Below are 22253 nucleotides of genomic sequence, written 5' to 3'. Positions count from 1 at the left end.
GTGGCTCTGTGAAGTAATGTTTCTCTTCTTACCTGTTCCAGAATGATGCGAGGAAGAAGATACAGGACTTGGAGCAGGAGCTGAGCAGGAGGCAAGCTGAGAGGGATCATTTCAGTGCCCACAATCAAGAGCTGCAGAAACAGTTGGCTAAAAACCACCAGGAAGGTACAGCTTCTCCTTTCCAACCCACTGACCCTATCCTGTCTCGCCAGTGGGGATCTCTGATACCATGCAGAAGAAAAGTGCAGTGCCTGGAGATGGGAGGAGGGGAAAAACAACAAGCACGAGACTTATCTACAGAACTACCAGCGAAAGCTTTTCATAGAGAAAGATCTGGTGGCTGGCAGTGCGTCTGGTTGTGCTAGTGGTGAAACCTGTGCAGAGGTGGTGCCTTCAGGTCACATGTCACTGCTCTGTAGGCGTAGGTGTAGCCTGATGCCTCACAGCATCCTTCTCCATATGCTCTTTAAAAGCGCCAGCGTGCAAAAAGCCTTGTTTTTATTGTCTTCCTTTTCCTCTTCCATGGCAGATTCACAGAGCATTAGTTCAGTGTTAAGCTCCTGTGTTGTTTCATCCTTTCTTCTGCTGCTTTTCCTAGTTCTTTGGTGCCTAGTGCCTCTGCATCCTTCTTACCTGTTTTCTTGCTGATACTGATTTGGTGTATGTGCTCACAGCCACAGCAAACACAATTTCTTACTTCCCTTGTCACTTCTTACTTATGTCTTTGGTAACATAGTTCAAGTTGGGTTTATCTATAAACTGTTGCTCACATGTAACTAGTCACCTCTTCCTCTAACCTCCAGGCCATCGCAGAGCCACCAGGGCTACTGGCCTCTCTATATCATAGCTGGACAGGCATCCCTGCTCCTTTCTTTATCATTGTTTTTCCACTCTCCACATCAGAATTGCATTTTCATCTCATTTTCCTGTTTTCCTTGTCTCAGACTGCAGGAACAAGTATGGCAACAAGTATGGGCATTGCTTATCGCCTCCCCCACAGGCTCTTGTCTGCTCACGTCATGGCTTTACCTGTTCAGTGTTTCTTCACGTTCCCTCTCTGAGATGGAACTGCTGATCATTTTTCAGACTCTTTACAGGAGAGTTTTCCAGGCCTTAGATCATCCCTTTTTCTGTAACATCTGTAGTTTTTACTATGTATGTTACATATTACAACAGCTTATATACTTTAAATTCTGCCATTGGATCCTGCTTGTCCCACTGGTCAGTTCTTTCCCTCTTGAGTTCCTGTCTACTAGTTTATTCAGTTCAGTTTTAGTTCCTGTCTATCTGTAGTCCTTCTTGCTTCAGGTCTCGGTACTGGTGTGATGCTCAGTTGTTCTTGCCTTGCTGTTGTCCTGGTAACACTGAATATTTCCCTGCTTCTGTTGTCTGCCAGTGCACAACATATTCTCCTAGCATTCTTCTGGACAAATACTAAAGTGCATCCTCAAGCACAACATTGACATCTGTTCTGTTCTCTAATGTCTCTTAAGTGTTCCTGGTCCATTAACTGTGTCATAGTCAGTCTTCACTTTTGCTTCTTCTTCCTTTTCCTTTAGGACATTAGAGCCGACTGTTACCTGCTGTCCCTGTCCTTGTTTCAGCGATGTCGGTTCTTCCTGCTTCTAGCACTGTGGGTGATGTGCTGCCATGCCCTTAGCCCTGGCCTTTCAACAAGCAGAAGAGCAAACACATTTTCATATCCTTCTGACCCTGCCACTTTCAGTCTTTTTTTCTTTGTCTGGAAGTTTCCTTCATTTATATGTGCTTTAAAAGGCGCTGTGGGCTTAGGGCCTGGAAAACACAGGCAGATAAGAAAATTATGTTTTCTCTGTAGGATGCAAATCAGTTTGGTTTTGCTTTGCTTTTCACCTTCACCTTTACTGCTGTAGAGACAGAGATGGCAGAACGCATGAAGAACTCTCAAGCTGCCTTGCAGGAAGAGGCCGCTGCTCTAAAGGAGGAAGCTATGACTCTGCATCAGGAGGTGGCATCTTTGGAAAGGAAACTCGAGAGCACTGAGAAGCAAAGAAGGGATGTCCTGGTGAGACTGGCAGATGCTGTGAAGGGCCATTTCTTACCTCAAAGAAAAGCTCAAACGTCAGCCCTTGACTGCCACTGGAGCAGGAGTTCAAATCTAGTATGAAAACCAAACACATATAGATGGAATTATTGAGTCTTTTCCTCCCTGTTTTGCAGCATGAACGGGACAGACTGCAAGCACTTAAAGAAGAACTGGTATGGGAGATAAAACTTCTTCAGGAATCAGTCACAGCCTCTGAAACCCGAGCAAACACAGCTACAGATACGAAACATGCCCTTGAACAAGAGCTCCAAACTACACTGTCTATCTTAAAAATTAAAAATGAGGAAGTGGAAACACAGAAGAAGAAAAATCAGAAAGAAGCAGCAGAGGTAAAAGCTTTGCAGCAGAATCTCACTCATATGACTGCCATCATGTCACAGAGGGAGGGAGAAATTAAGTTATACCAGGATCGCATGAGAATGCTGGAAAAGCAGAAAGAAATGCATAAAACTGCTCTTGATCAGGTTATAAAGGACATGACAGAGAAAAACCAGAAGACAGAATCCCAGCAAGAACACATACAGGAGCTGGAGAAGCAGCAAGAAAAACAAAGGATTGCTGTAAGCAAAATGAATAAAGACCTGGAAGACAGAGATCTCGAGATCCGATCCCAGCAAGAAGAGATACAGGAGCTGGAGAAGCAGCGAGAAGTGCAGAGGTCTGCGGTGAGCAGGATGAGCAAGGAGCTGGAGGAGAGAGATCAGGAGATCCGATCCCAGCAAGAAGAGATACGGGAGCTGGAGAAGCAGCGAGAAGTGCAGGGGACTGCGGTGAGCAGGATGAGCAAGGAGCTGGAGGGGAGAGACCAGGAGATCCGATCCCAGCAAGAAGAGATACGGGAGCTGGAGAAGCAGCGAGAAGTGCAGGGGACTGCGGTGAGCAGGATGAGCAAGGAGCTGGAGGAGAGAGACCTGGAGATCCGATCCCAGCAAGAAGAGATACGGGAGCTGGAGAAGCAGCGAGAAGTGCAGAGGTCTGAGGTGAGCAGGATGAGCATGGAGCTGGAGGAGAGAGACCAGGAGATCCGATCCCAGCAAGAAGAGATACGGGAGCTGGAGAAGCAGCGAGAAGTGCAGGGGACTGCGGTGAGCAGGATGAGCAAGGAGCTGGAGGAGAGAGACCAGGAGATCCGATCCCAGCAAGAAGAGATACGGGAGCTGGAGAAGCAGCGAGAAGTGCAGGGGACTGTGTTGAGCAGGATGAGCAAGGAGCTGGAGGAGAGAGACCAGGAGATCCGATCCCAGCAAGAAGAGATACGGGAGCTGGAGAAGCAGCGAGAAGTGCAGGGGACTGCGGTGAGCAGGATGAGCAAGGAGCTGGAGGAGAGAGACCAGGAGATCCGATCCCAGCAAGAAGAGATACGGGAGCTGGAGAAGCAGCGAGAAGTGCAGGGGACTGCGGTGAGCAGGATGAGCAAGGAGCTGGAGGAGAGAGACCAGGAGATCCGATCCCAGCAAGAAGAGATACGGGAGCTGGAGAAGCAGCGAGAAGTGCAGGGGACTGCGGTGAGCAGGATGAGCAAGGAGCTGGAGGAGAGAGACCAGGAGATCCGATCCCAGCAAGAAGAGATACGGGAGCTGGAGAAGCAGCGAGAAGTGCAGGGGACTGCGGTGAGCAGGATGAGCAAGGAGCTGGAGGAGAGAGACCAGGAGATCCGATCCCAGCAAGAAGAGATACGGGAGCTGGAGAAGCAGCGAGAAGTGCAGGGGACTGCGGTGAGCAGGATGAGCAAGGAGCTGGAGGAGAGAGACCAGGAGATCAAATTCCAGAAGGAGAAAATACGGATTCTAGAGCAACATGGTACCTCGCAAGTGAGAAATATGCTTGTGGATCTTGATCATGTGAATGGAGACTTGAAGGAGAAAAATGCAGAGCTTGTGTCTCTGACTCAGTATATCCAAGAACTGGAAAAGGAGAGAGAACAGGTGAAATCTCTTCACACAAGCCTTGAACACCTGAGGGCAGTTCTTAAGGACAGAGAGAGTGAGTGTGATTCCCAAAGGAATCAGTTGAGGCTCTTGCAGCAGTCCAAGGAACAGCACGAGGGCCACTTGCAAGAGCTTCTTGGTAAAGTAGAAAAGATGACACTTTCTTTATCTAAAAAAGATCGAGAGCTTGAGTCACAGCAAAAGCAAATCCAGGAAGCTGAAAAAGTCATGGAAATGCAGGTAAGGACTGTCCATGACCAACTGGAGCAGACCTTAGAAACCTTAAAAGAAAAGGACAGACTGATAGACATCCAAAAGCAACAAGCACGGAACTATGAGGAGCAAACAGAAGAACGAAAGGATGCCTTGCATAGAGACTTAGAATACACTAAGGCAGTACTGAAAGAAAAGGATTTCATGATTGAATCTCAGAAGGAAGTGATTGAGACCTTTCAAAAACAAGAACAAGACTCTGAACAGCAGAAGGAAATTCTGCAGCATCTTCAAGTGGCCCTAAAGGAACAAGAGCAAGAAATTTTATCCCTTAGAAAGCAATGCGAGGCATACAAGGAAAAGGAGGAAAAGCATGAAGCTACGCAAATCAATCTTCAAGCTACAAAACTGACTCTGAAAGAAAGAGAAAGAAAGATAGAGGTTCTGGAGGAGGCTATCTCTAAGCTTCAACAGCAAAAGGATGAGGCAGCAATGCAGACTAAAGCCACACTGCAAAAACTAGAATGTGCTGAGTCTTTGCTACAAACTAGAGATCAAGAGATAGTGTCTTTGCAAGAGCACATCCAGGGCCTTCGAGAGCAGAAGGAGTTAGAAGGCAAGCAGGTCAAGAGTCTGCAACAGGATCTAGACAAAATGAGCCAAACAGTGAAGAACCACCGTTTCGAGTTCCTCAGGCAGGCAGAGCAAATTAACATGTTCCAGCTTCGTGAAGAAAGCATGAAAGTAACACTAACATTATGCCAGAAGCAAGTGAATCAGCTGGAGGAAGTGGTGAGGAAGAGAGATGAAGACAATGAAACTCTCATGGAGAAACTCCAGTGCCAAGAAGAACAACTGAAGACCTTGCAGAATCTCCAGATTAGTCTAACCAAGAAGAACGAAGAGGTTAGACACCACAGAGAGCAAGAGAAACTCCTGGAAGAAGACTTGCCAGAGCGGAAACAAGAGACCAAGGCTCAAGGTGAGCAAAAAGAGTTAGAAGAGGAAATCAGAGGTCTTCGGGAAGATCTCCAGCATGTTCAGCAGACTCTGACAAAGAAGGATGAAGAGATCAAGGACCAGAGAGACAGAGTCAGATATTTAGAGAAGACTCTGACAGGGAGAGAACAAGAGCTTAGGAGGCAGAGTGAACTCCTGAGACAATTAACATCAACTTTGCGATGGAAAGATGAAGGGGAGGCCCTAAAGAAACAAATCCAGAAACTCCAAAAATGGGAGGAAGAGGAAGCAGAGAAGAGGAAAGTTCTCCAGGAGAGAGACCATCTCTTGAAAAGGCAGAAGGAGCTAACCCAGCAACTGGAAGATGAGCGGAAAGCAAAGGGGGAAGAATTGGAGCATGTGATTGCTGTTTTGAAGCATACTGAAAGCAGAGAAGTCACATGGAAGGAGAAGGCACAAGCACTGACTCTTGCCCTTACCGAGAGTGAAACGGCCAACGGGACTCTGAGGGAAGAAATAGCCATCCTGCAGAGTATGGTTTCAGAGAGGGACAAGGACCGGTTTCATCTTCAGGTAGGTACTATGACTGATCATCAGGCAACTCAAATGTCTATAAAGGTGTCTAAAGATGTTTTCCGTAAAGATATGGGACCATATATCCCCATAAGCAGATGACCTGCTTGGCCAAAGAATCCATGATTGCAGCCAGCAGGCTTGCCTGTCTATATGGCTCCGGCCAGAGACCATTCACCTGCTAGAATGTTTTCTGTTAAGCCCAGAACCACTGAAAGAACTACAGAGCTTGCCATTAAAATCATCTCATGTCCAAAACTTGGGGGTGGATAATTGGTTCTTTCCTGTCTAGGCAAGCTTAGCAAATGTGTCATGGTTAGCATTTGTCAGGGAAAGGAAAGGGCACAGCTGACCAGACTGATGTACTAAACTTCGTAGGATTTTATAACGATGGCTGAATGGCAGCTACACTGATGGTGCTTAGAGGATGCTCCCAGAGATGTGGATTTCTGAGGTACAGCTTTTCCGGTGTGTTAAAAACAATGGAATTTGTACCATTGCCTGATCAGGTTGAAGGCTTTGTTGCACATTCAGGATGTCCTTGGGCCGCGGTCCAAAAAGCATGAAGGCAAATTTGTGTGGATTTCTCCAAGGTGATATGGGGGAGGGCCACTAGGAAAAAGAGTGTGTTGTTTTGACCTGTGGACCAGGAGAGAACAAGGGACTTAGCACCAAGTCCAAGTCCTGTCACTCTCCCCGATGTGTTGATTCTGTCCTTCTTAACCTTTACGTGGCACCAGCTCACATCATCTCCTCTCTGAATACCCAGCAGGCTCTTGCGGAAGGGGAGCAGCTGTCGTGGCTCTCGGAGAAGAGACTTCTGTTGCAGCGGCTGGAACGTCTGCAGCACGCAGTTGCGAGGCTGGAACTTGACAAGAGTGAGCTGAAGCAATTCAATGCTGAGCTCAGGAGGACTCTTGAGCAGGTAAACCAGGCTTTCGCTGCCTCTGCACAGCCTCGTGGTCCTCTGGAACACAATACATTTCCACAGACAGTGCTTTGGAGTCCTCTGCTCGTTTCCTTCCCTCTTCCACCTCTCCCTGCGGACAACACGGTTTTGTATTTTCTCTCTCTTCTGGCTCACCTTTGCCTTCACAAATGCACATGTGCTCCGGTACCACTCTGTTTGCCCCAGTGTCCCCATTGACACACGTTTGACTCGCTGTGTCAGGAACTGTGTCCGCTTGCTCTTCCTCTTCCATAGTCTACACTGAGTGTTACCCTCAGTGTTCTCTGGTGCAATTAACACTCTCTGAGCAGACATCTCCTTGCCGTGATATTCAGAGGCCCTTTTGCTCCTTGTTTGGTGGCAAGTTTCTGTAACCCTTTCTCCTGTCCAACGTGCAGGTGGAACGTGAGCGGAGGAGGCTGAAGAGAGACTGTGGTGGTCGGTCGCTGCCGGATGCAAGCGGATTTTCTCTGTCCAAGTCTGACCAGCACAAGATGCCTACTTCTAGACAGGTGAGAACAGGCTTGATGGGAGGAGGCTCTGGCTGTATGGAGGAACGATGGCAAATCCCAGTGGCAGCAGCCCCCTACTAGAGAGCTAACAGAAGTCAAATCTAGACCATGGCCCTGACCAGACTGGAGACCAAAAAGAAATCCTTGCATTTTCTTCACAGGAGGAGTCTCACGCGTGCTGCAGTCGTCAACTGGCTGAGTTACAGAACCAGGTGAGGAGTAGGAAGCTCTCATCAAAAGCTCCTGTGGCCATACTGATGGGCACACCTTTGCATGATGCTACAGCCCAAGTTTTGTTTGGCTGTCAGGAAGTGAGTACAGCAGGCAGTGTCAGTCAGACCCATCTGTTGGCCATGGCCAAACATCGTTCACCGGGGTCTAGTCTCTGACTTAGCTAAAGGTCAGGCAGGGTGGGAGAGGGATTGGAATTAGAAAACTGGAACTCAGCTGAGACTAGAGACTGTTCAAAGGATTTTCCCCTTGAGTCTTACTCATCTTGTTGACTATTTCCATTTTCCCTTGACTCTGTTAAGCGGAGCTTGCATCATATCAGAGCTCCAGGGATCTGAGGCAGTGCCAGAGTTTACATCCTTCAGGCAGTCGTTAGTTGCGTATTGCTATGCTGTGCTGATCATGATCCCAGTATTGGACTGAGTCAGAGACCTAAGCACTGTATGGACATCTGCAACTACTGAACCCTATGGCATCCTTTGACAGTGGTGGTGGCAGCAGCAGCCCTCGCCAGACTTCTCTTCCACGTCCTTTTACAGGTCTGGTACGCGCTGGTCTCCCTGAGGAGGTGAATCTTCACAGGCGTTCAGGGCAAAACGCGTGTAATATTTGTGTCGGTAAAGTACACGATGCTTAGCTCTGCAAGTGAGCCGAGAATACTGCTGAAGCCAGCCATGTCTATCTTCAGGATGTTTTCACCAGGAAGCCTCAGTGTCTGAAGTTCCATTGCTGCAGATAACTATCTGAACCCCCTTCCCCTTGTGACTATTGCATCTGCCTGCGCTGTGGACCTTCTTCAGCAGTTTGGCTGGAAAATGAAGGTGCTCTGCTCCAAGAATAGTCCTCAACTGGCTAGCTAGGGCACTCCTAAACTGTCACTGGGAAACAGTGGAATGGGAACTTGGTCTCCCACTTCATGGGAGATGCTTGTAGCAGCAGATGGCCACCTCTCCCACTCCTGTCTCTAGCATGGAAGGGTTTTTCAGACTTCCAAGCCCAATTGCACAAAGATGTCCTCATTATGTCAGAGAGAGGGTCAGATCTATCCCTCTCTTCAGTAGCGGTGTTCACTAGCCTATGTATATTGTTTGTTGTGGTGAAGTCCCTTTGACTTCTTACTTTCCATGTTCATCTCCTCCCCTCCAGAGCAGGCAGAGGACAACATACCAGAGCTGCTGTGGCTGCACTGCGCTGCAAACCTAACAGGAGGTGAGAGCAGCTGGGTCTCTCCCACCAAAAAGACAGAGAGGCACAACTCCGGGTTGTCAGGAAAGAGTAGAATTTGAGGAGTTTCAAGGCCTCAGCAGTACTCTAAGGCTCACTTTCCTCCTGGGCTTTGTTCATCAAATTATGCTCTGCGCATTTGTGAAATGCTCTGAAGTTAGTCAAAATGAGAGGTTGCTCCCTTTTCAGGTGCTAGCAGTGAAGTTTTTAAACTAGATCATAACAGAACAGTTCTTCGCTGCCTTGTGTAACCAGTAGTTCTTCTGCTGAGGAAAAAGCATGTGGAACTACGGTGTCAGTAGCCCAAATATCTCCCTTGAAAAAAGGAGTTGGGTTACTAAATCCTGTAATAACCTCTCTTTAATATCCATGTTATGTCTCGGTGTTGTACGTGTGAATGGTGTGCCAGAAAGAAACTTGGAACTGTCAATAATCACACACACCACCCAAGACTTTGATGGCTGGGACCAGAGTCCCTTCGCAGCGGGTGATTCCGGGGAGCTGACGGGTGCCCCTTTTTGACCTCCTCCACACCCACTCACTGTCAGGCGCTTCCTCATCCCTCAGGCTCGATCCTGGGTTTCCCAAAGGAGAGTCTCTGACATGACATACACCAGACAAATTTATTGAGTGATACAGCACTGTAAAACAGCTCGAGCTGGGTGCTTCTGGAGAGGGACCCCAAAGAAATTCCTCGGCAATCGCACCCTGACAATCTCGGTTCCCACCCCACAAGAGTTCTCCACGTGATGTCCAAGCAGCTGCTGATCCAGTGGTGTTATCTGGGTCTGGGAGCTTGTGTCTCTCACTGGGCCCCTCCATTGTCTCCCCTCTCTTCAGAGAGGCCCTGCGGCTGTCAGTGGATGGCTTCCTCATCTTCGAGCTGCAACCGACTCCTTGGGACCTCCTGCCCTGAGCTTGGCAAGGAGTCGGTGAAAGTTTGCCGTATCCAGGTGGCACAACGTGCAGCCTCAGTCTTCAGTCAAGTTAGCCACTAATGCTAAGCCAGTTAGTGATACAAACACATATATAAATATATGAGTAGCATACCAGAACACAAAACACTGACTCTTCTTAACTTTTGGCTAATTTTTTCTGTAACACAGTAGTTCTCCTGCTGAGGAAAAAGCGTGTGGAACTTCGGTGTCAGCAGCCCAAATGTCTCTCTTGAAAAAAAGAGATGGGTTATTAAATCCTGTAGGAACCTCTCTCTTTAATACCTATGTAATGTCTCGGTGTTGTACGGGTGAATGGTATGCCAGAAAGAAACTCGGAATTGTTGATAATCTGAGCTCGGTTCAGGGTGACTCTGGGAGCCTGTTACTTCCCATTCCCCAGGGACACAGTGTTTGTCAGGGCTGGCGTTTGCGGGTGCGTCTCCCCTGACAGCCGGTACCGTGGAGCTGCAGATGGCCCTGAGAGCATGGGCTTATCTGAGCTCACCTTTTGCCTCTTTCAGGTGTCACTTCTGCAGACGCAGCTGGCACAAGAACGAAAATACAAGCAGGAGTACATTGAGCGCTGCACAAAGACCAGCCAGGAGCTGTCGGACCTTCACCAAGAGCTGTCTCACTCCTTGGCAGCGGTGGTCAGGGAGCCCAAAGCTGCTGTTCTGGAGGCAGAGACTCGGAAGCTGGATCGGTCTCTGAACCTTAACTTGGCACTAACATCTCTGGAGCATCAGTCTCCTGAGAGACAGCCGTTGCATTCAACAGCCAGATCCGCCAGAAGCGATGGCCTGAGGTAGCAGGACCGGTGTCCAGCAAAAGGCCTTGGCCAGAGCCAAGCCGGGACCTGCTGTAGCGGGGGAACTGTGGCAGGGCGCGTGGCTCAAGGCATGAGTCCTGAAGTAAGAGAAGAGTTCGGAGCACGGTGTTTACCGCGGGTTCCCCAGCAGAAGCTGTGGTGGGATGAAACTAGTGCTGGTTTCTGTGGATGGGGTCAGTCGTAGACCTGGAAAAGCAGGATGAGCCTGATGAGCAGGTAAAATTTCTTCCTTTTCCAAAGCGCTCCATCGCAACATGCCTCATCAGTCTCCGCATAGCCTTAGATTGTTCCTGTTAGTTTTTGTACTGTATGCAAAGACTTTTTATCTGGTTTTTTTCAATATATGTCTTCCTCCAACACACTGCACAGGCTCTGAGCAGAAATCTCCTTGCAGTGATGTCCCTCCTGTTGCTCCTCTGCTTTCTTCAGCAGCCGCTCCAGGTGGGCTTTCTCTGCGCAGAGCTCTGCATTGGTTCTGTTACACAAGTTCAGCTTCTCCTGGTCAGACATCCTTGCTCTCTCCATCTCGGTCACTTTACCTAACAGAACTTCATTCTCTTGCTCCAGCTACAATCACAGAAACACAGAGGAAATAAAATACAGTAAGATCTACTCTGTAGGTTTGGCTTGGACAGCAAAAGGAACGTTTCCACAGTCAGTCATTCTGTCTGCAGGCATGAAGTCTGAGCAGAAGCAGCAGCTGGAGATGAACACCTGGCAAGATCTTGGGCAACTCTGCTCACCTGCAGCAGGAGTTTGTTCAGTTGCACCTTATCCAATGCAAGAGCTTCGTTGATGCTGCTCATGTTTGCTGTTGCAAGCCGTAGATCAGCTATTTCAGCACTCAGCTTATTCTGAGTCCCTGTCACCTCTGCTACGGACTGCTCTGCCTGAAGAGACAAAAGAACAATTTCTGTGACCTGAGATGAGAAATGAATAGCAACACACGCTAAAACATCTAGTAATGATAAAAAATAAGATAAAATAGGAACAAAGTCTGTGCTGCAGAAATACCTCTAGTAATGAAGTGCTCAGCCTCCAAGGGTCAGTTGAGAACATAGCATCTCCTTACTCATGAACCAGCCAAGAGAGAAAGCACCGTAAAGTCTCCTCTTTTCTAGATACAAGAGGGGTTAAACTCTGTCCATTCTTGAGTCTTCCCATTAGGGAGTCTTACAGGTAGGTCTACTAGAAATGTGAATATGGATGGATGGATACAAATTGAATTAACCCAGCAAAGCCTGACCTTCCTCTTCAGCTATCTGAAGACAGAAAAACACTGTCCCTCATTCCAAATTACATTTCCTTCGGGGCCTGGGGATTATGAGAAACCAAAAATAATGCAAAGTTGTATTTAATGACTGTGCAGAACAACTTTTGCCTAGGTTGGGATGTATAAATACGGAACCAACATCAAAAGAACACGAGACCAAAGATTATGTACAAGCATAGAAAAACATCCACGTAAACAAAATAAGTGAAGCAAAATAATCTCACTGGGATTTAACATTCATGCAGGCAGAAACAAAACAAAGTAAAACGGATAAAATAACGTTTTTCTTACAAATGGATTAACTTTTTTTTTAAAGAGTTTTAGTTTTTCAACAATTCAAGTGTTTCTTGTTCCTTCAGACACATGAATATTGCATAAAGACAGGGAAGAGGACTTGTGTTAAAACAAGTGAAAGGGCCAACACTTACTTTGCAAGAAAAAGATTATCAGGAGACCATCAGAGGTCCTTTGAGTGTAAAGATTACCATGGTATACAATATTTAAGAAATAGTTCTGGGGCCACAGAAGATTTGAGTAACACGTTTTTTTCCTGAGGAAGTGTGGGCTGTTAGGGGCTGGATTTTTTATGAAAGACCCTCAGGACGTTTAGAATGCCAAACACAAGCAAAATTGTGATTTGAATTTATTTCAGCAGCTGCTACCCCATGATGAGACACTGCACTTGCATCTCTTAAGAGTGTGAGATTCATAGGTTACCTGTTTCAAAACTTTGATTTCCCCTTAGTGAATGTACGTGTCTGCATTAAAACATAGATACATACCATATTGTCAGTAACTAACTCAGAATATCCAAATGTGGTTGTCACTAATAAAACCTCCGATATTCAGTAACTCTGAAGAAGGGTCTTCGTGAGGCTCACCCACTCACACAGTATTGAAAAATGAAAAAAATTGGAGAGCGATTGCTGATAATCAGATTTCGGTGGCTACTCATTAGCATCCTCCTGATTAGGAAAGTAACTGAATTTAGCTGATGTTAGCAAACGTGTATGTAACTTCGATCTTTTTTGATCAAAGTCTAAACAAGACCTCTGATCTTCTCTGCCTTAAAGGAAGGATTTCTGCCCAGCAAAAGACAAAGAATCACAGCTCATGGCTGGGAGAAATGGGATGAGCTCCTCTGGGCAAGGCTGCTCCCTGCCTCTTACCTATATTCCTCTCCCATTCAGCTGGTGCTGTCAAACCTCACCCTATGATGCATATTAGAATCTATAAAGCATTATTTCAGGGAAATGATTTCTGGAGACAAAATACAGGCAAGGAGAGAGAACTGTGTTTGGAAAAGGAAGCCCAAACAAGAAGTTAATAATCCCTGAAACATAATGCTTCTTCTGGGACACATTCAGCCTAGGGCAGCTGCTCAAACAAAATTAAAGGACACAAAGATGGAGCTCCGCACAATTAAAGCTAACATAACTAAACAAATAAAACTGCAACTTTTTCAGCGCTGGTTCTGGTTTGCATGCATGTTAGCCCCATCTCTCCTCCTAGTTTTTATTCTACTTTCTGAAAAAAAGCAATTTCAACTTACTTCTACCCAGGTGAGAAGTTACAGTTTTGAAGATGTTAACACCAAGCACACAACAGAAGCTCTGGTCAGGTCAGACTGATGAAGTGCTTCCGAGTAGGACCCTCCGCACCCTCACGAAGGCGCCTGTGCAGATCCCCTGGCTGGAGGTCTAGGCAGCAACAGCAACCCTCAGGGGAAGGAGAGAGCAACAGCGCAAGAAACAAAAGCTGGTGCGCTGGCTTCAGCGTTTGAATAGCACCAAAAAAGTATGGACTCAGGTCTGCCCTCGAGACCCTTCCCCATCCTGGCCGCCCTCCCCTGGGCACGCTCCAATAGCTTGATGCCCTTCGTGTCCTGAGGCCCCCAAAGCTGCACCCAGTGCTGGCGGTGGGGCCGCACCAGTGCAGTGCGGAGCGGGACGATCCCCTGCCCCGACCGGCGGGCGATGCTGGGCTTGGTGCACCCAGGACACGGCCGGCCCTTTGGCTGCCAGGGCACGCTGGGGACTCCTGGTCAGCTGGCCATCGACCCAGACCCCCAGAGCTCCTTCCGCGGGGCTGCTCCCCAGCTTCTTGCCCCCCAGTTTGGTATGTCTAACCAGGACTACCCCGTTCCAGGTGCAGAATCCGGCACTTGCTCGTGTTGAATTTCATACGGTTGGGGATTGTCCAGCTCTCTGGTCTCTCTGTAAGGCCTCGTGTAAGGCAGCCATGGGCTTCTCACCACCATCACTGCTGGCATCCGACCGCCTGAGACTAGGATGTGACGGTGAGGCTGCCAGGATGGAGGTGGGGTGGACAAGGATGGGTGGGGGGTGAAGCTTGCTGCGGGGCTGCCCGCCATCACCTCAGCCACATCCCTCCCCACAGCCCAAGTGACCCTGCAGCAGCCTGAGGGGTGGTGAGGAGGGGGAGGACATGGCTGCCATCCAGGGTCTTCCCTCAGATGGTGCGTATGGGCAGATGGTGGGACTGGGGTCTCCCCCTGAAAGCAGGGCGGTCCCAGGGCTGATGCTCTCCCCCATCCCCACAGCTCCTGCACATCATCTCCTTCTGGATGCTGCCCGCCCTGCTGAGACTGGGCCAGACCTGCCGCTGCCTCCACGAGGGCTGCGACAGCCAGGCTGCCTGGCACCTCCTCTGCACTGCTTTCTGCCCCACCACCACCAGCGCCCGGCCCTGCGAGAGGGCCGCCGTCCTCCATCGTGAGTCCGTCGCTGCCAAGGGACGGGGTGTGGGCGGCGCTTTGTCCCCTAGACTCATCCTTAGAGTCCAGACTTTTCCTTTAGGGTTTACAGCTTCATTTTGAGAGTGCAAACCCTCATTTCTAAGTTCCAAACCCACCTTTTGAGGTTCAAAGACTCATCTTAAGGGCCCAAAACACCATTTTGAAGGTACAGAGTCTACTAAGGTGTAAAGCCTCTATTTTAGAGTCTAAAGCCTTCTTTATAGGGTCCAAAGGCTCCTTTTCTGGACCCAACCCTCATGTTTAGCTTCCAATGCCTCCTTGCAGAATCCAGACTCCTTCATTTAGAGGAATAAAGTCTCATCTGTTGAGTTTCCCAAGCCTCATGTTGAGGTTCTGAAGACCCTTTTTTATAGTGCAGAGCCCTAATTTTAAAAACCAAAGCATGATGTGAGGGCTTAAAACCTGATTTCAGGGTTCAAAGCCTCAATTTCATTTCCAAAGCCCCATTTTTAGGGCCCGAAGCCCTATATTCCTGAGGCCCAAACCTTCCTTTGGAGGGTCCGAGCTCTCCTTTGCAAGGTCCAGAGCCCCCTTTTACGGCTCAAAGCCTCCACTCCAGTGCCCAAGGCCCTGTATTCAGGACCAAAGCTCCATTTCTGGGGGCCATAGAGGAACCAAGAATCAGATTCCCCTCCTTTGTGGGGCCCAAAGTGACATTTGTAGCATCTAGCCCATCCTTTTTAGTGCCCAGAGCCCCATTTTTTAGGGCTGAAATTGCCATTTTTAGGGTCCAAATCTGTCTTTTATCGCCCACAGCCCTTTTTTAGGGCCTACAGTTTCATTTGGAGAGTCCCAATGCTCATTTTTCCTGGCAGAAAGCCTCTTTTTAGGCTCCAAAGCTACATTTCTAGTGTCCAAAGCCTCATTTGGACTTTGCACATTCTTAGCTGTGGCTTCCAAAGCCTCATTTTAGGCTCCAGAGTCTCCTTTTTATGGTCCAAAGGCTCAGCTGTAGTTTGCAAAGTTTCCTTTTGAGAGTCCAGAGCTGCATTTTTAGTGGCCAAAGCCTAATTTGCAGGCTCTAAAGCCTGAGTTTTAGGATCCAGACAGGCGTTTTTAACTCCAAGCCGCATCTGGAGTGTCCAAACCCTGGTTTTTATGATCCGAGCCTCTATTTAGGCCACTGAGTCTCAGAGACCAGATCATCATTTTTAGGGTCCAAGTCCTCCCTTCATCAGTTCCAAGCCCTGCATTTCAAGGTTCAAGAACTCATCTCAAGGTCCCAGAGCATCAGTTTGAAGGCCCAAAGTCTGATTCTGAAGGTCCAAATCCTCCATTTTAGAGTCCAAAGCCTTCTTTAAAGAGTTCGAAGTCTCCTTTTCTGGCCCCAGGCCTCCTGTTTAGCTCCCAAAGGTTCATTTTCAGGGAACAAATTCTCCTTTGAAGCATCCAGTCTTGCATTTGGAGGGCCCAAAGCCTCATTTCAGGGTTCAAGGTGCATCTTCAGGGCACAAAGCTTCATTGGTTTGGTGTCCAAAGCCTCACGTTGAGCCTCCAAAGACCCCTTTTTAGGAACTTTCTCTGCGGAGTTGCTTCTGGTGTCCCATGTGCCGGAAGAGTAGCCGTGGCAGGAGCCAGCTCCTGGCTTGTGCGAGTGCTTGTGATGTCCCAGGTGGCTGAGGGTGGGAGCAGGAGCTGGCTTGTAGAGCTGATGTCACTGGTGGCTTGGGAGCTGTTAAGGGATGAATGGACACCTGGCTTCTGCAGGTGCTTCTGATGTCACTGGTATCTCTGGAGCCACGAGGGCAGGAGCGTGCCCCTGCCTTCTGCAGCTTTTGGTGATGTCATAGCTGACCGAGCAGGTGGTGGTGTCCCAAAAGTGGGATCATTCACCTGATGTGCCATATGCCAAGATACACAGAGAGAGGAGGAATTCTCTTCATTGCATACTGCGCAGATACGGGTGCTAGGTGATAATTCCACAAAGCTCGCACCCGGCTTAGCAGAGTCACAAGGACTATATACTCTCACAAAACCGAAGCAATGACTCATTGCATGCTGGTTGGTTCGGTGCTTTAGATGCTTATCTTAAAGGTGTACTCCTTTGTCATTTAACTACGCATGCTCACACGCTGGGGGGGTGAGGTCTTTTGGGTTCTGAATTGAGTTGGTGGTTGTGATCTCCCCCTGCCACCTTTACCTTTTTCCTAGTTACCCCGGGTTTTTGTTAACTTCATACTTCTCCAGCAATCATCCATCTTTCGGCACCTTCTGGACTGGATGTTCCCCTGTGATCAGTCTGTTAGCTCCTCTTCAAGGGCAGAAGTGTTAGTAAGGCATGCATTGTTTATACAAAGTAGTCAGGCCTAAATTAAGCAATGTCACTACGACCTCAGCATTTCTGCCCTATATCACTGTGATCTAAGCGTTACAGTGAGCTAAATATTTCTGCCCGATAGCACCAGGAACCCAGAGCAAGCGGAAACCACAACTCTGGAAATGCCGCATGTGCCAAAGCAAATGCAAGTCTGAGACAGAGAGCTTGGGTCTGAAAAAACGTCTTCCTCTTCTAATGTTGACTCCTGCCCCATCAAGCCCCACATCTCCATCAGCCCTGGAAGAAAAGAAGTGGCACGGCCGCCTGGCTAATGAGCAGCACCTCGCTGAGCAGAGCTGGGGGCTCCCTGGCCGCCTCCACGGCCGCAGCTGCTTTGGGCTGGGCTGCGTCCTGTTGGGCACTGGATTTGCCACAGCCTTGGGACACGCTGGAGAGAGCAGGACTCTGCCGGCTGGGCTTAGGGTTAGACTGGGGTTGCCTGGCCCTAAGGAATCGCTCCCTCCCCAAAGTGACGGGTGCTCAGGGCAGCGCAGTGCTGGCAGTTGTGCTGCCAGGACGAGGGGACCGGGTGCCCTGTCCCTGCGGCGGGGCCCACCACCCCAGCCCGGCAGCAGGCGACTGATCCTGACCGTGGGCAGTGGATGGGGAGCACATGCCTGTCCTGCTGCTGGTGGGTCTGTCTCCAGTTCTGTCTCCAGCTCCATCTCACCATCCCCATCCACCTTCATCTCCACTCCCATGCTGCTGGCAGTCACCTCCGCAGCCTCCAGCATGAGCTGGCACATCCTAAGCCGAAAGCCAAGCAGAGAAGTGTGTTGGTCCTGCCCTGGCCAGCTGAGAAGAGATGTGGGATGGGGGTTCCCTGCCCCCTCTCACTACCCAGGGAGAGTCATGGGGCAATGGGGCCCCTGGGCACGGCCCCAGCAAGAGCTGGCTGGAGGCCAGATGGCTCCTTCACCACCAGCACCCACCAGTCCTCACGGGCCATGGCCTGCAGCCGCAGGATCCTGCGCTTCGTGTGCTTCAGCAGCTTGGGCAGCAGCAGCATCCTCCAGACCTTCCAGAGCAGAGAGGGCAGGGGTGAGCGGTGCTGCTCCCTGCCCTTGGGTCCTGAGCACAGACTCCAGCCCCGCGCCCGCCTTGGCACCCAGCAACTCCTTACTCTGCGCAGGTGGCTTTTCAGCATCCTGATGCTGGGCCGGTGAGCCTTGGCTCCGATGGCTCCAGCCTGGGAAGGGGCAGAGGAGGCACCGGCTCAGGCTCCGGGCAGCACCCGGCTGCTCCTGTGGAGCATCCCTGCGGCACGAGCCCAGGGACGGGTGCCCCCTAGGCAGAGATGCTCAATTTCATGCTCGATTTCAGCAGGGCAGCAGCAGCCCAGAAGGGCTTCTCCCAGCCCGTGGCCTCGCAGGGGTGGGTGGAGAGGGCAAGCCAAGCTCCCAGCCCCCCGAGCTCCCCAGAGCGGGGTCCTCACCCCGCACCATCCCTGCAGTGCCTGTTCCAGCCTGCCCCGGGCAGTGGGGGCTTCCCCCCTTGGTGGAGCGGGGCTGTACCTCCGACAGCACAAACATCGTCTTCTGCCAGTGATTCATGATGCCACCAAGGTGGAAACACAGACTGTGACTGATGCAGGCGAGAAGGGCTGGGTCGCGCGTCCGAGGCACCGGGAGCAGGGGAGAAGGGCTGCGTCGTGCTTGTCGTCGGGCGCTGGTGGTTGTGGCAGGAACACAGACCATGGCATCGCACCTCTGTGACACGGGACCTGCGGTGCCGGCTGTGCAGCAGGGGATGGGGACAACCCCTTAAGGGACTGCAGCTTCATGGGGAACCTTGGGGAATTCTTACGTTGCCCCTCGAGGCGGATTGAGCACGCTTCTGTGCTGAGATATACAATGAAATGAATGAGCAGTGCACTGGGCAGAGTCCTGTCGCCATCCGTGGTTCCTCAGGGAGTCCGCAGAGATGCGTCATGAGCGGATCCCTTCCATCCACTTGTGCCAGCACCCATCCGTGAGCGTTCCATGGGGTGCCTCAGCCCGGCCGTGGGTCCATCCCCCAACCCCCAACCCAGAGGTGGCCCCTGAGTGCTCCTGTCCCATGATGGCTGCAGGACAGTGCTGGGGCTGTTTCTGCTCTCCTCCCCAGGGCAAAGCCTGCTCCCTTGCAGGGAGTCCTGCTGGCTCTGGCAGCTCCAAGCTGCAGAAGGGCTGGGGCGTGGGGCCAGCTTCGCAGGGTGAGCACCATCTCCTGTGTTCTGTTGTTGTCCTACGAGCAGCCAGCAAGCTGACCCAAGCATTGCTGATGTCCTCCGGTCTGGCTACAGCCATGGCATGTGGAATTCATCCCTGTCCAGCTCTGGGTGCAAGTGGTCGTAGGTCATGGCTGCGCTGCCACGAGCTCCAGCTGGGCACGTCCCCGGCGTGAGCCCGTGCGAGGACCTGCGCCCAACGCGCACTGAAAGCTGCCGAGAAAAGGACAAGGTGTGCTGCCATCAGCATGTAGTGAGGACTCCCTGGTTTAAGTGGGAGCTACAAAAGCACAGTTGGCAGCAGACTGGCCAACTTTGCGTGGCAGGCTTTCACCTGAAGTACTTGGGGAGCGGGGTCCAATGTCTCGATGTTCAAGCCATTGCATCCAACTGGGGAATAAGCCAGGCCAACCTGAGCAGAGACAGATGTTCCTTAGCTGCCTCCCAAGTTGTGGACCAGAAGGCCAACCACCTTAAGGACAGGTATGGCTATGGCAGGTCCTCTTGCACCCCTCCAGGGAAGCCTGCGTGCTCACTTACCTCAGGCCTGTACACCCAACGCCTGCAGCATGGGGAATAAACAGGAAGAAGCAGAGATCTGTGTGTGGTCACAGGGCCACGAGCTCATTGCAGTCACAGAGACATGGTGGGGCAGCTCGCGTGACTGGAATGCTGTCGTAGATGGCTACGGACTTCTTCGGAAAGATAGGCCAGCAAGGCGAGGTGGTGGAGGTCTTTATGTGAGAGAGCAACTGGAATATATCAAGCTCTGCCTAAGGATGGGTGAAGAACGATGTTTACTACTCTTACGATGCTAATCGGAGCATGCCTTTCTCAGAGGGAGGCGCAACTTGCTGATTAGCTAGAAGAGGACCCAGATATCCAAAGTCCTGGAGAGAACGCAGTTGACCAAGGCATGGGGACATGCTCCATGCTCAAACTCCTGGACTTCCACAGATGGCTGGCAAACACAGGTGTCCAGGTTTGCAGGCACCCTGCCCTTCTCTTCCCACTGGACACTTTGTCGACAAGCTGCCAAAGCATCCAGGACATGCGGAACTCCTCCCTGCAAGCTAGAAGAGGACCCAGGTGTTCAGGACTCCTTCAGCCCGCCACTTTCGTCTCATCCATGGGAGAGCAAAGGCATGCAGGGTCAAAGCACCCTCTTCCTGCTCTAACATCAAGATTCCCACCCAGCTGGCAAGAGAACCCAGAGCCCATGGCACAGGGCCTCACAGAGGAATCCTGTGATGCTCCCATACCAGCCTCTATGGGAAGCCACAGCCTTGATGCCTGTCCTGCATGTAGAGTCCTGGTGCCACCAGTGCAGAGGGCCCAGCTGATTGGCAGCACTGCATCTTCTTGATGGAAGCCACCCCTCATTTCTGTGGTCCCCAGAAGCTCACACATGCTGTCCACTGACATCACATCTGGCTTCAGCTCCTTCTTGCATCCCATGCTCACCACAGGGGAGAACCACAGACAAGAGAGATGGGAGCCACGTGCTTGGTCTTCCCAGCCTTGAAGGCACATAAGCCTCCACCTTCTACAGCTGGTCAAGGGTCAGGGCACCTGACAGCGAGCCTTCAGCACTGAGCATGGCATCCTAGTTGTGTAGTTTTGGCCCAACCAGATGATCTGGTGTCCCCAGGAACTGCCCTTTGACCTCATGGCAGGGACAACCCAACACTTGGAGATGATGCCATGGCAGCTTGGCAGCCCCTGGAGTCATGATCCCTATCATGACATTTCATCTCCGTATGCCAACACAATCAAACACTGACTTTGGTGATGGCCTCTGGGCCTATGCCGATGTCTCCATCTGATTGAAACTTCATGCTTCTCTTGCTACTTCACGTGCCTCGTGTCTGCTTGAGTCCTCCATGCTCCCCTTGACACCACCTCATCATCCTTGTATAGGGGTTTATGTGGCAATGTTATGGCAGCAGCAGGGCCGCAGGGGTGGCTTCTGTGAGAAGACACCAGAAGCTGCCCCCATGTCAGCCAAAGACAGTTGCAGCTGGCTTCAAGATGGACCCGCTGCTGGCCAAAGCTGAGCTAATCAGCGATGTTGGTAGCGCCTCTGTGATAACATATTTAAGAAGATATAAAAACTGCTGTGCGACAGCAGCTGCGAGGAAGGAGTGAGAATATGTGAGAGCAACAACTCTGCTGCAGACCCCACAGTCAGTGAAGGAGGAGGGGAAGGAGGTGCTCCAGGTGTTGGAGCAGGGATGCCGCTGCAGCTTGTGGTGAAGACCATGCTGATGCAGGTTGTTGCCCTGTAGCCCATGGAGGACCACGGTGTAACAGGTGTCCAGCCTGCAGCCTGTGGAGGACCCCGCACTACAGCAGATGAAGATGCCCTGAAGGGAGCTGCAGCCCATGAAGAGCCCACACCAGAACAGGCTCCTGGCAGCAGCTGTGGCCTGTGGAGAGGAGTCCACACAAGAGTAGGTCTTCTGGCAGGACCTGTGGCCCCACAGGGGGCCCAGGCTGGAGCAGTCTGTTCCTGAAGCACCGCACCCCATGTAAAGGACCCACGCTGGAGCAGTTCTGGAAGAACTGCAGCCCGTGAGAAGGACCCACACTGGAGAAGTTAGTTTAGGACTGTCTGCCATGGGAGGGGCCCCACGCTGGAGCAGGGGAACAGCGTGAGGAGGAAGGAGAGGCAGAGATGAAGTGTTACCAGCTGACCCCAACCCACATTTCCTGTGCCCCTGCTCAGCTCCGGGGGAGGAGGTGAAAGAGTCAGGAGTGAAGTTGAGCCCGGGAAGAAGGGAGAGATGGGGGGAAGGTGTTTTTAGGTTTGTTCTTGTTTCTCATTATCCTACTCTGTTTAATTGGCAATAAATTGAATTAATTTTCCTAAGCCAAGTCTGTTTTGCCTGTGACAGCAAATGGTGACTGATCTCCCTGTCCTTATGACCCATGAGATTTTCATCATATTTTCTCTCCCTGTCCTATCGAAGAGGGGGAGTGATAGAGCAGCTTGGTGGCTAGCCAAGGTCAGCCCACCACAGTCCTCTAAACCCCTTCATTGCCACCTTCACATTCCACACACATCCAGTCAGCCATGACCTCTCCATGTCCCCTGACCACGCTGTTAGTGAAGGGTCTACCAGCACTGCAACTTTTATTATTGTACTGTATTTCTCCCTCTTTCAAGGCATGCCAATGGCACGTGCTACCCCATGGCTCTCAGTGGCCTAGGCAGGGCTGGACAGTCTGG

At 50.7% G+C, this 22253-nt stretch overlaps 2 protein-coding genes across 6 annotated transcripts in view; both read left to right on the top strand.

Moving 5' to 3' along the window:
• The window catches only part of CEP250 (centrosomal protein 250), a 45805-nt gene extending 23912 nt beyond the window's left edge, over positions 1-21893 (top strand). For 2 of the 5 annotated variants that reach the window (XM_075438930.1, XM_075438929.1), the window contains exons 20-26: positions 42-165; positions 1893-2044; positions 2200-5760; positions 6530-6685; positions 7108-7221; positions 7383-7433; positions 10136-13189. In XM_075438930.1, coding sequence (XP_075295045.1) covers positions 42-165; positions 1893-2044; positions 2200-5760; positions 6530-6685; positions 7108-7221; positions 7383-7433; positions 10136-10423 — 4446 coding nt within the window. In that variant the 3' untranslated portion in view covers positions 10424-13189. Of the gene's footprint in view, positions 1-41; positions 166-1892; positions 2045-2199; positions 5761-6529; positions 6686-7107; positions 7222-7382; positions 7434-10135; positions 14016-19048 lie in introns of those variants that run through there. The other 3 variants (XM_075438926.1, XM_075438927.1, XM_075438928.1) reach the window with 3 other exon arrangements.
• LOC142363567 (uncharacterized) lies at positions 14209-17990 on the top strand. The gene is made up of 2 exons (XM_075438932.1): positions 14209-14451; positions 16895-17990. Exons 1-2 carry the CDS (start codon positions 14304-14306, stop codon positions 17962-17964), a joined length of 1218 nt encoding a protein of 405 aa, XP_075295047.1. The 5' UTR covers positions 14209-14303; the 3' UTR covers positions 17965-17990.
• Positions 21894-22253: the final 360 nt, after the last annotated feature.

The sequence above is a fragment of the Opisthocomus hoazin genome, chromosome 18 (assembly GCF_030867145.1).
Source record: "Opisthocomus hoazin isolate bOpiHoa1 chromosome 18, bOpiHoa1.hap1, whole genome shotgun sequence".
NCBI lineage: Eukaryota > Metazoa > Chordata > Aves > Opisthocomiformes > Opisthocomidae > Opisthocomus > Opisthocomus hoazin.
The sequence above is the reverse complement of the archived record's forward strand: the minus strand, read 5'-3'. Positions and strand labels throughout refer to the sequence as shown.

Coding starts and splice junctions, on each gene's coding strand:
- LOC142363567 (XM_075438932.1), top strand. CDS start 14,304: ATGCTGCCCGCCCTGCTGAGACTGGGCCAGACCTGCCGCTGCCTCCAC. Junction 14,452..16,894: donor GAGGGCCGCCGTCCTCCATC/GTGAGTCCGTCG, acceptor TCTGCCCGATAG/CACCAGGAACCCAGAGCAAG.